General features: G+C 43.7%; 1 protein-coding gene across 4 annotated transcripts in view; it reads right to left on the bottom strand.

The window, feature by feature from the left end:
- The window catches only part of SEC24B (SEC24 homolog B, COPII coat complex component), a 277,839-nt gene that overhangs the window by 17,830 nt on the left and 246,784 nt on the right, over nucleotides 1–13,225 (bottom strand). For all 4 annotated transcript variants that reach the window (XM_030190801.1, XM_030190802.1, XM_030190803.1 and 1 more), the window contains 3 exons: nucleotides 9,107–9,282; nucleotides 4,977–5,114; nucleotides 353–457 (listed from right to left, as the gene is read on the bottom strand). In XM_030190801.1, coding sequence (XP_030046661.1) covers nucleotides 353–457; nucleotides 4,977–5,114; nucleotides 9,107–9,282 — 419 coding nt within the window. The remainder of the gene's footprint in view (nucleotides 1–352; nucleotides 458–4,976; nucleotides 5,115–9,106; nucleotides 9,283–13,225) is intronic.

The following is a 13,225-nucleotide window of genomic DNA, read 5'->3' as shown; positions in this document are numbered from 1 at the left end:
TCTCAGGGAAGTCAGAGCACATTGTTACACCACTGAGAGTTCTTAAAACTGTCTTGGAACTGACTAAACAGCTGAAATGATTTTCTTGTCAAATTTCCTAAAACCATCTTTGATGGTTAATGATGTACTTATTACATAGATGTTCACATGACAGTGCCATAGCCATGTGCAATTTTTCACTAAAGGAAACTAAGTACCATGAAACAGTCACATATCTCCTTGTTGTACACTATACCTTATGTGGACATTTTCCTGTCCAGCAGTTATATTTGGACTTCATTTTAACTTACTTAACAAGGGAACAAAAAATATTTGCTTTAATTTAAATGTCTGATTAACAAACACTACTTACTGATCCACAATCCATAAGAAAAGCTGCCTCTCTTGTCAACTTTTCTGTCGACAACTGCTGGAGAGTTGGCTGAGGTACAATGCTGTCATTAACATGTATTGCAGCCTGCAAATAAACACAAGTCTTATGATAATAAAACCAGACACAAAATGTTTTCATGTAGCAACTGACAGTTCAATAGCTTTGTTGAACCACACAGACACCGAGATAAATCAGTCAGTCCCCATAAATTCCATTTCGTGACTGCAAGCTCAAAGCCACATCTGGACGGCCTCCTGACACAGGGGGCGAGATCCGGTGCCCCCCCTGCTTGTTGACGTAATACATGGCAACCTGGTTGTCTGTCTGAATTTGAATAATTTGATTGGACAGCCGATCTCTGAAAGCCTTCAGATCGCTCGCAGCTCCAGAAGATTGATCTGAAGACCTGACTCCTGGAGGGACCAAACTCCCTGGGTGTGGAGCCCATCTACATGTGCTCCCCACCCCAGAAGAGATGCATCCATGGTCAGCACTTTTTGAGGCTGAGGAATTTGGAAAGTAAGTCCCAGGGTCAACTTGGATCGAATTGTCCACCACTGAAGGGAATTGTGAAAATCGGTGGACAGCTGGATCACATCCTCTAGATTCCCCGCAGCTTGATACCACTGGGAAGCTAGGGTCCATTGAGCAGATCTCATGTGCAGGTGTGCCATGGACGTCACATGAACCGTGGAGGCCATGTGGCCTAGAAGTCTCAACATCTGCCGAGCCGTGATCTGCTGAGATGCCCTGGCCATGGAAACGAGAGACAGAAGGTTGTCTGCTCTCATCTCGGGAAGATAGGCCCGAGCTGTCTGAGAGTCCAGCAGAGCTCCTATGAATTCTAGTTGTTGAACTGGAAGAAGGTGGGACTTTGGGTAATTGATGACAAACCCTAGTAGCTCCAAGAGTCGAATAGTCATTTGCATGGACTGTAGAGCTCCCGCCTCTGAGGTGTTCTTCACAGCCAATCGTCGAGATAAGGGAACACATGCACTCCCAGTCTGCGTAGCGACGCTGCAACCACCGCTAGGCATTTTGTAAACACCCTGGACGCGGAGGCAAGCCCAAAGGGCAGCACACAATACTGAAAGTGCTGTTTTCCCAGACGGAATCACAGATACTTCCTGTGAGCTGGAAGTATCGGAATGTGAGTGTAAGCATTCTTTAAGTCCAGAGAGCATAGCCAATCATTTTTCTGAATCATGGGAAGAAGGGTGCCCAGGGAAACCATCCTGAACTTTTCTCTGACCGGATATTTGTTCAGGGCCCTTAGGTCTAAGATGGGACGCATCCCCCCTGTTTTCTTTTGCACAAGGAAGTACCTGGAATAGAATCCCAGCCCTCCTTGCCCTGGTGGAACGGGCTCGACCACACTGGCGCTGACAAGGGCGGAGAGTTCCTCTGCAAGTACCTGCCTGTGTTGGAAGCTGAAAGACTGAGCTCCTGGTGGACAATTTGGAGGTCTGGAGATCAAATTGAATGAGTATCCCAACCGGACTATTTGAAGAACCCACCGGTTGGAGGTTATGAGAGGCCACCTTTGGTGAAAAAATTTTAGCCTCCCTCCGACCGGTAAATCGTCCGGCACAGGTACGTTTATGGCGGCTATGCTCAGCTGGAGCCAGTCAAAAGCCTGTCCCTTGCTTTTGCTGGGGAGCTGCAGGGGCCTGTCTGGGCGCACGCTGTTGAAGCAAACGAGCGCGCTGGGGCTGAGCCTGAGAAGGCTGTCGGAAAGGTGGATTGTGCCTACACTTAATGTAAGCATAGGGAGCATTCCTCCTTCCCCTGAAAAATCGTCTACCTGTTGAGGTAGATGCAGAAGGCGCCCGGTGGGAGAGTTTGTTGAGGGCAGTTTCCCGCTGGTGGAGCTGCTCTACCACCTGCTCGACCTTCTCACCAAAAACATTATCCCCCCCGGCAAGGGACATCCGCAAGCCGCTGCTGGGTCTGATTGTCCAGGTCAGAGGCACGCAGCCATGAGAGTCTGCGCATCACTATACCTTGAGCAGCGGATCTGGATGCAACATCAAAAGTGTCATAAGCACCCCTGGACAGGAATTTACGACACGCCTTCAGCTGCCTGACCACCTCCTGAAAAGGCCTGGTGTGCTCCGGAGGGAGCTTATCCACCAAGTCCGCCAGTTGCTTAATACTGTTTTGCATGTGATCGCGTAGAGCTGGTAGGCCTTCCTCCCAAAAGAGTCTAAAGTTCTAGCCTCTCGCCCCGGTGGCGCCGAGGTGAAATCTCTAGTACTTCTGGCTCTCTTGAGAGCGGAATCCACAACCGCAGAGTCGTGAGGTAACTGCAACCTCATCAACTCAGGTTCTCCATGGATCCGATATTGGGACTCCACTTTCTTAGGGATGGTGGGATTAGATAATGGTTTCATTCAATTCCTCAGCAATGTCTCTTTAAGGACATTATGCAGAGGGGCAGTGGATGACTCCTTAGGTGGCGAAGGATAGTCCAGGACCTCGAGCATCTCAGTCCTGGGCTCATCCTCATTTACCACAGGAAAGGGAATGCCTACAGACATTTCCCGGACAAAGGAGAAGGACAGACTCTCCGGTGGAGAAGGGGAAGGAGTGGGATCAGAACGAAGACCACAAGACTCCTCGGAAAAGAAATATCCGGGGTCTTCCCCTTCATCCCAGGAGGCATCCTCCTCAGTATCGGACAAGAGTTCACGAACTACACTCGGAAACCATGGCCCGTCTTGACGCCAAGGAACCATGCCCTCGATGGCGATGTCGAGAGGTCGACTCCCATGCCGGCGGCGATGAAGCTCCCTCCATCGATGTCGAGTCAACCTGGGTGGCAGCCGAGGCCGATGCTGCAAGCGGTACTGGCGTTGGGGACCTCACCACAGGCGCAGAGCCAGCTGCCGCTTCCATCGACGGTACTGAGGGCGCAAGCACTGCCGGTACCGGAACAGATTGATGCAGCAGCCCTTCCAGGAGACCTGGAAGAATGGCTCAAATGCTCTCCTCCAGAGTCGCTGTCGAGGAAGGCTGTGGGGCCGGTACCGGAGTCAAAGTCAGAATCTGCGAAGGCCTGGGAGGCGGTACCGGGCTGTCCGACGCACTGACACCTCTTGTATGGAGGATGAGCGCTCCTCCTGGTGTCGGCGCTTTCCGGGTGCCGAATCCCTCGACGCCCCAGAGCTCCCGGTACCGTGTCTCGAGGGAAACAGGTGCCGATGTTTCTTCGCCTTCACTCGAAGCATGTCACCGGTACTCCTCGGTACCGACGAGGAGGATGTGGAATCCACACGCCTCCTCGGGGAGCCTTCGAGACAGGTGGAGACCCACTCGATGGCTCACTACTTCCAGCTACAGGGAAAGTTCAGACAGCCATTACCTGCACTCTCGATGTCGATGCCATCTCTGGTGCCGAAATCGACGCCGCTGACCTCGGTACCGAAGTCGACGTCGACGCCAAGGAATCAGTCGGAGCTCCGAAAAGGCGGTCCTGAAGAGCTCTTCTCGACGCCTGTGTCCGCTTTTTCAAGCTAAGACACAACTTGCAAGCGTCTGGGCGATGGTCGAGCCCAAGGCACTGAATGCACCAGGAGTGTGGGTCAGTGCCCGAGATCAACCGCTGGCACCGAACACACTTCTTGAAGCTGCTGGAAGGCTTCGATGACATCAGTGGAAAAATCGCGGCGGCAATGTCAAACGGCTCGATTGTGCCAACTGAGGGCACAAAAAAAGGGAACTGTGGACGGGTGGCCCAAAATGGCCATGACGGAACCGAAAGGAAACTAATGAAGGACAAAAACTAAGGAAAAAAGAGGGATATACTTTTTTTTTTTACTAGAAAAGAAAAAATTAAGAAAAAGGCGACGGGAAACAAGAAAAAAGCAGCGAACAGCAAGCGAAAAGGCACCTAAGTTTTTCCTGGGACCTAAGGGAGACCGACAAGCAGCCACTCTCCACCACGGAAAAGAAAAAACTGAGGCGGGAACGGATGCGCACGGGCGGGAAGATGGCCGCGCATGCACAGTGCATCCGTCCCACGCTTTGCTGGCTGTCACAAAGCTCTTCAGATTTTACTAGAAAAAAATCTCCGTTCTTGGGGCCGCCGTGGACGCTGACCCACATGTGAGAACAAGAAGCCTGCTTGTCCTCGAAGAATACTGGACTTCAGGACCCAGTATGGCAATATTTAATGCACTTATTGCCCCAGGCCAACTTCATCTCAGAGGCAACTGCACTGCTCACCTCAAAATCTCTGCACCGCCTGACCTATAGAGTGACCCGAGTTCTACAGTAGTAATGCAGGGTGAAAAGTTAGTGTAGGGCCTGAGAGTTGTCATGCCCTGCCCCTTATCTGGTAGAGGCTTCATTTGTGTGTTTAAATAGATGCTTTTAAGCATTACCATTAAAGGCTCTATATAATGATTCTGCTTTGAAGTGGTACAAGTCCGAGTTACATTATAATTTGAAATTACCCCAGTGCAGGCGCTGTTACACTGAAACATGTTGAAATTATCTTTACTGCAAACAGGTACGGCATACAAACACTGCTTTGCAAAATATTTCATAAATTTTATTTACAAATAAACTGTACTGATTTCATCTCAAATAAGGTTCATACCTCTTCAGGAAGTTTGTCTATCCTGTACAAGTTGGGATGAATCATTTTCATCAGATGAACAATTGGCTGGCTCTTCATTTGGCACATAGCATACACACGATCATCCAAGCGCGTGCTAGTGCCGGTTCTAAATGCTTTCTGCAAAGGTCAATAGTAATACGTTACTCACAGTAAGGAACATTTGAGCTTAACTATTGATGTCCCCATGCATACTTCCTACCCACCCCCCTCCTCCCACCCTGTCAGACTGTCATAGTAATGCTTGAATGTTTTCACTTATATACACTGTCAGCTAGCACATTTGCTTATTTCTGATCTGAGGAAGAAGGGCAACCTTCGAAAGCTAATCAAGAAATGTATTAAGTTATGTCCAATAAAAAAGTTATCATCTTATTTTCTTTTCCATGTTTTATTTTGTTTGATTTCTATTGATGAGCTTAACTATAGAAACAATGTATAAGTTTATTATTTATTTATTCTTATATCACACAATTATTTATTTGTAGCATTTATACCCTGCTCTTTCCCGCTCGATAGCAGGTTCAGTGCGGCTTACAAGTGTGGTACAGAGTATCACAGGGATAGTACAAAGTATGGTACAAAGTATCACGGAGATAATACAAATATGGTACAATGTATCACAAAGATAGCAGTTATATAGGATGGGACAATAGTAAGATATGTGAGGAAAGGATAGGGGTATGGGTACTGCTGGTGTGGGTTAGGTTTGAGAGTTAAGTTGGGTTGATTGGGTAGGCTTGTTTGAAGAGGTAAGTCTTCAAACTGCTTTCGGAAGGGTAGGTGTTCATTTGTTTTTCAGATATGTTTTGGTAGGGCGTTCCAGAGTTGGCTGCCTATAACTGAGAAGTTTGATGTATAGTAGGTTTTGTATTTAAAGCCTTTGCAGTTGGGAAGATGAAGATTGAGATATGATCGAGAGGATTTGGACCTGTTCCTGGCTGGAAGATCGATCAAGTTGGACATGTAGCTTGGAGATTCGCCATTGAGGATCTTGTGCACATAAGTAATGCCACACTGGGAAAAGACCAAGGGTCCATCGAGCCCAGCATCCTGTCCACGACAGCAGCCAATCCAGGCCTAGGGCACCTGGCAAGCTTCCCAAACGTACAAACATTCTATACATGTTATTCCCGGATTTGTGGATTTTTCCCAAGTCCATTTAGTAGAGGTTTATGGTCTTGTCCTTTAGGAAACCGTCTAACCCCCTTTTAAACTCTGCCAAGCTAACCGCCTTCACCACATTCTCCGGCAACGAATTCCAGAGTTTAATTATGCTTTGGGTGAAGAAACATTTTCTCCGATTTGTTTTAAATTTACTACACTGTAGTTTCATCGCATGCCCCCTAGTCCTAGTATTTTTGGAAAGCGTGAACAGACGCTTCACATCCACCTGTTCCACTCCACTCATTACTTTATATACCTCTATCATGTCTCCCCTCAGCCGTCTCGTCTCCAAGCTGAAAAGCCCTAGCCTCCTTAGTCTTTCTTCATAGGGAAGTCATCCCATCCCCGCTATCATTTTAGTCGCCCTTCGCTGCACCTTTTCCAATTCCAATATATCTTTCTTGAGATGCGGCAACCAGAATTGAACACAATACTCAAGGTGTGGTCGCACCATGGAGCGATATAACAGCATTATAACATCCTCACACCTGTTTTCCATACCTTTCCTAATAATACACAGCATTCTATTCGCTTTCCGAGCCGCAGCAGCACACTGAGCAGAAGATTTCAGTGTAATATCGACGATGACACCCAGATCCCTTTCTTGGTCCGTAACGCCTAACGTGGATCATTGTGTGGGCTTTGAAGTTTATTCGTTCCTTGATAGGGAGCCAGTGAAGTTTTTCACGAAGTGGTGTTGCACTTTCGACTCGTGATTTGCCAAAAATGAGTCTGACTGCTGTGTTTTGGGCGGTTTGGAGTTTTTTTCATGATTTGGGCTTTGCAACTGAAGATGCCGTTGCAGTAGTCGGCACGGGTGAGTACTGTGGATTGTACTAGGTTGCGGAAAGTTTTCTGTGGGAGGAATAGTTTTACTCTTTTCAATACCCACATCATGTTGAACATCTTCTTCGTTGTGGCTTTTGCGTGAGTTTCTAAAGTTAGGTGTTTGTCTAATGTTACTCCTAGGATTTTTAGATTGTCAGATATTGGGATTTTAACGTCGGGGGCGTCCAGGATGGTAGGGAGCAGAGTGGAGTGTTGTGATAAAAGGATTAGGCATTGAGTTTTTTCCTTGTTCATTTTCATCTTGAAAGCGTTGGCCCAGGATGCTAGGATGTTCATGGCAGTAATTATTTTCTCCGAGATTTCTGTAAGGTTATCCAAAAACAAGTTTCGGTTCAATGTGGCTTACAATTATTAAGAGGGATTATAATTAGAATTCGATTACATATATTGTGGAGCATTTGTGTATATGTGATTAACCATAAACTTTCTTGAAAATGTATGTTTTCAGTTCTTTTCTGAATTGGAGATAGTTGTTGCTTCTTCTTATGACCTTGGGAAACTAGTTCCACCACTTGGAACCCAGGTAGCTGAATCCACCAGTGTAGCTGGATTTGTATGTGATGTTTCTGCAGTTGGGTAGGTGAATTAATAGGTAACTCCTGGTTTCTGGGCTTTTATTTCTTGGTGATAGTTCAGTCAGGTTTAACATGTAGTCAGCAGACATGCCAAACAGTATTTTAAAGATTGAATTGCTAGTTTTAACGAATAGTCTGGCTTTGATTGGGAGCCAATGTAGCAATACAAGCAGTGGAGTTACTCTCTCGTATTTTGACTTTTTGAATACAAGTCTTACTGCCGTGTTTTGCATGGTCTGCAGTGATTTTAGCACATTATCATTGCATCCTACGTATGCTACGTTGCAATAATCTAGCTCTGGTAATATCAGAGATTGTACTAAAAGACAGAACGTACGTCTGGGAAAACAGTCTCTTATCCTTCTCAGTTTCCATACAGTTTTGAAACTCTTTGATGTCACTGCTGAGACTTGATTTTCAAGAGATAGGTGTTTGTCGAGAATGATTCCTAGTATCAACAGGGTATGTTTGGTCGATTGTGAGAATTTGGTGAAAATTGGGACTGTGCGGGCCGGATAGTACTAGTAGTTTTAGTTTAAAGGTGTTGGCCCAGTTTTCCATGAGGTTCATATCTTTTTTTTACCCTTTCCGAAATCCGAGAGATTGTACTTGAACAGTATATACATAGTGATATCATATTCATATATATTATATATATATATAGACTGAATCCCATGTTCTCCAGTTTTTTCCCCAAAGTGATGCCATCATAACATTAAATAGTATAGGTGATATTGCTGAGCCTTGTGGCACTCCACACTCCGGGATCCGGGGGCTGAAAGCTGGCTGACCATTTTTACTATATACGATCTAGTTCTCAGGAAGCTATTTATCCAAGCTGCCACTGCACCACTGATTCCCATGTTGTCCAGCAGGATCATTAATGTCTACTACATACAGCTTTCAAAACAAACATTTGTAGTGTATTTTTTCAACTTTAGACACAATTTTCACTCTTGAACATCTGTCAATGATATGCTATATGCTGGATTATTGCACCTTCCACTATTCTTATTTATATATACTTTCAAGTTTTTTTTATATTACAGTTAGGCAGTTAGAATACTCTGTGATGTCTGTGGAATTCTTGCAGTGCTGGGTGCATGCACAGAAGGCAAACTGTGTGTACATACGAGCATAACGACTATGTGCAGGAGGCAAAGTGTGTACAGATCCAGCACAATCTGTACACTCAGAAGGCAAACCAGCAACAAGGCTCCATAAACCGCTACTAAACGGACTTGGAAAAATCCAAAATTCCAGGAATAACATGTATAGAATGTTTGTACGTTTGGGAAGCTTGCCAGGTGCCCTTGGCCTGGATTGGCCGCTGTCGTGGACAGGATGCTGGGCTCGATGGACCCTTGGTCTTTTCCCAGTATGGCATTACTTATGTACTTATGTACTGCTTACCCCATATGTCAGGCTTTTCCATTATTAATGAAATAAAAACAGCTTCCTACAGCAGTTTAAGTTTTCAGTTGTTTAAAATCAGATAATTTGAAAGAAAATAGGTCATACCTGTTTGAGAAGTGCTAGAGTAAAAAGAGGAAACAGCTTAAGGGAATTTGGTGCCATCACAGTGGACTGCTGCAGGTTTGAAATAGTTGAATTATATGCAGACAATGAATCTACCACAGCATTCACTAAGGCATCTCTTGCATCTGGAAGACTTGATGAAATAGACCGATCAACAGCTGTAAAGTTAAAGTAATAAAAATAGGTTGATTGAGACTAAGAAAAAAAAAGTTATCAGTACAAAGATGATCAGGAGCAGAGAGAAGGAAAATAAACATAGTATGAAAAATCAAGGATGACTATTTTATAAACAGACTGACTAACTTAAATGGCAGGTAAGCATGAAAGTTATATCAGTTTTAAAAGGGAAACTATGCACATACTTTCTCTTTTAAAATGTTCTTGTGGGCAATACACAAAGCCATTTGCATCTGCTCTGAAGTATGTACAAATTCACATTTTATACACTTATACACCCCCTTGGGCCATCCTTGACCAAGTTAGATAAATTTAATATGTCATGCTGGGTCACACCAGGGGCCTTCAAAAGCCCAGTATCCTGTCACCAACAGTAAATTCCCCCCTCTCATTAGATCTGTTTCTCCTAATAAATTTCCACGGATGAGCAATGGTTTTCCCAAGTCTACCTAACTAATATTTTTTATGGGCATTTCCTCCTGGAACCTGTTCAAATCTCTTTTGAACCCAATTACGTTAGCTATCTTGATCAAAACCTCTAGCAACAGATTTCACTGCTTGATTTTATGTGCTGCAAGGGGGGAAAAAATCTTTTGTTTTCAATCTGCTGGTTATTAGTTTCATGGTGTGTCTTCCTGTTTTTTTTTTTGTTTTGTTACATTTGTACCCCGCACTTTCCCACTCATGGCAGGCTCAATGCGGCTTACATGGGGCAATGGAGGGTTAAGTGACTTGTCCAGAGTCACAAGGAGCTGCCTGTACCTGAAGTGGGAATCGAACTCAGTTCCTCAGGACCAAAGTCCACCACCCTAACCACTAGGCCACTCCTCCACTTGTGTTGGCCAGGTTAAACAACCATTCCCTATTTAACCATTCCACTGCACTTGATATTTTTATCGTACCTACACCCAGGCTCTTCTCCAAGCTGATTAGCCTTAACCTGTTTAGCTTCTCTTCATAAGGGGAGGTGATCTATCACTTTTATCATTTTTGTTGCCCTTCTCTGAACTTTTTCTAGTTCCACTTTATCATTTTTAAGATGGGGTATTCAGAAGTGTACATAACACTCAAAGTATAACTGCATTATGGACCCATACACATAGACTACTACTACTACTACAAATCATTTCTATAGCGCTACCAGTCGTACACAGTGCTTCACAATTGAACATGAAGAAAAGACAGAGAGAATTTGTAATTAATGTTATGCTCATATATGGTAGTCAATTTTACCAGAGGCCACTTCTATGCATAGACTACAAGCCCCCTATACACAGGGGATCTCACACATTCTTATCTGTACATCATTAAAGATACTGTGAACAAGTGTAAGCTAAATCCAATCTAAAAACAACACACACACACACATATATCCAAACACTATCACACACAAAGTCCTTTTAAAATGATGCCCAATGATAGCACAAGGTACTAACAAAGCAAATATTCAAAAGGATGATCATGGCATAACACCTACTGGATAACAAATATCTAATTTAGGACCTCCAATTAGCTTGAATTTTTTATAAACTTGCTGTAAAAATGAGTTGTCTCTGAACCACTGTAGCCCTTTTACCCCTGGTTACAAATCAACCTACACTCAAGCATAGAAGATAACTTCATGTTAGATTCCTCTGTAAAATGCAAAATACATGTTTTATGTATGTTTTAAACAATTTTTATTCAGAACAGAATGGAAAAGAAACGAGCAATGCAACATAATTATTCTAGGTTTTACAATGTACACCAACCCATCCTCCTCCCAATTCCATAGATACCACCCCCCCCAAAGAACAAGGCAAAAGACAAAAATCCATAAGAGGTCTGTTTTCTTATAACCTCTCACATCCAACTATTAAACCCATTTCCAAACCCCTCTTACCTATTCAATACCACTCCCATCCTCATCGCTCCCCATCCCTATCCTATTAAGAAATACTTTAGAACAGGTAACAAAACACCTTGACTAAGTATTAAATAAATCAACTATTTCAGGGAATTAAAAGAAACAAGTTTTGAACCTGTGAGGACAATTATTGCAAATAAGGCACCCCAAGTAAGTAAAACATATTTCTTGCGTTGAACAGTAACGGAAGCCCCTCTAGACTCCCAGACCAACAACTGAGGTAACTGACTCCTCCATACCCAATAGGATAGGGGAAATCAACGACACCCAAAAAGAAAGGATACATTTTTCCCTCTAAAATGTGCCTTCTGTACAAACATTTTAGTTCCTCTCACCTGAGCAATCCAAGAACCCAAAGCATTTAACAAACCAATCCTAGGGTCCAAAGGAATACTCTGATGAAGCACAATTTCTAGAAGCCCTTGAACACTTTTCCAAAATTTCTGACTGGTGGGACAGACCGAAAAAGAATGAAAATAATTATTATTCCTGGTAATGAATTAAGATAAATTGGAGAATCTAAAGCTCCTGCCTGAAGTAACTGAGATTGAGTAAAATAAGCTCAATGGATCACTCTACACTGACAATTTCTAAGATCCACACTATAAGCTAACTTTGGAATGGCTGCCAAATTTTTAGCAACATCTCACTCTCTCAGGAACATACTTAAGTCCGCTTCCTATCTTGCTTTCAACCCTGAATAGTCCTTGGGGCGAATCATGAACAAGGATTTACTAGCACCAGATATTGTGATCCTATCAATAGGAATGGACTCAAAAAAGGTCCGCAGTTTAACTTCTAGGTGGCCATCCAAACGTGTGCCATCAAGCAACTGAATGTAATATTTTGCTTAACAGTAAGCAAATCTGTCCACCCATTGAATAGGCATATGTTCCTACAAACATAAGATTCTAATGCACAGTTCTCTGTCAATAGATGTTCTAGAAGCATCAAACCCAGCTCTGCCCATCCCACAAAGACTATTTTCTAAACCTGGCAGAAAAGCCCTATTGCTTCCAATTGGCAAGAAAACAGTAACTAGAGGATCACTTCCCAGCAATTTCATTAACATTTTACAGACATCATTTAAAGACTGGAGTAACATACTGTGTTTAAGGTGTAGTGTGTCTGGGGAGCATGCAGTAAAAAATTCAAATGCCAACGAGTCAAAATATCCTGTTTGTATAATATTGGAGTATAATCCTGACTCTCCATCAGTCAATCATGCAGGTGGCATTAAGAGACAAGCTTGATTGTAAAGTTTTATATCAGGAAGTGCTACATCTTGCTTCCAGTTACTATTAAAAAAAAAAAAGAAGACACCAGCATCCTTGATTTTCTCCCGCCTTAGCAAAATGTCATGTTTAGAGCCTGTAAGCCTTTCAGGTCTTTTCTTAATAAGCGAATAGGAAGAGTCTGCAGCATGTAGAGCCATTTTGGAAAAAGCACCATTTGAATCAAACTTATCCTACCAGTCGTCAGAGGTAGAGACTGCCACGTCATCAAATGTTGTTTTGTATCTGTCATGAGCTTATCCATATTTAAAGCATAAAGGCTCCCAGTATGAGCTGCAAGATGTATCCCTAGATATCTGAAGGAATTAGGATCAGTGGGCAGTGCACCCAACTTGGCCCAGTTAAGGGCATAGCCCAAGAAATCCCCAAATTCTGTTAAACTGTCCATAAGAACCGATAGTGAAGACTTAGGGTTTGTGATGTGAACCAGGTGGTCATCAGCAAACGCTGTGATCTTAAACTCTTGCCTATCCATCTGCATCCCTCGAACCTCTGGGTTCACATGAATCTTTCAAAGTAAAGGGTCAAGAGTTAATACAAAAAGGAAAGGGGATACAGGACATCTTTGACAAGCTCCCTGTTGAATAGCAAAGACCCCCAAGAACTCCCCACTGACCCACATCTTCGCCATCTGTTGTTGGTACAATGTAAAAACTGAAAAACCTACCCATAATCCCATATTTTGTCAAGACAGTAAAACAAAGTCCCACTGGACCCGATCGA

This window comes from Microcaecilia unicolor, chromosome 2 (assembly GCF_901765095.1).
Source record: "Microcaecilia unicolor chromosome 2, aMicUni1.1, whole genome shotgun sequence".
Taxonomy (NCBI): domain Eukaryota; kingdom Metazoa; phylum Chordata; class Amphibia; order Gymnophiona; family Siphonopidae; genus Microcaecilia; species Microcaecilia unicolor.
This window is presented reverse-complemented; position numbering and strand designations above follow the sequence as displayed.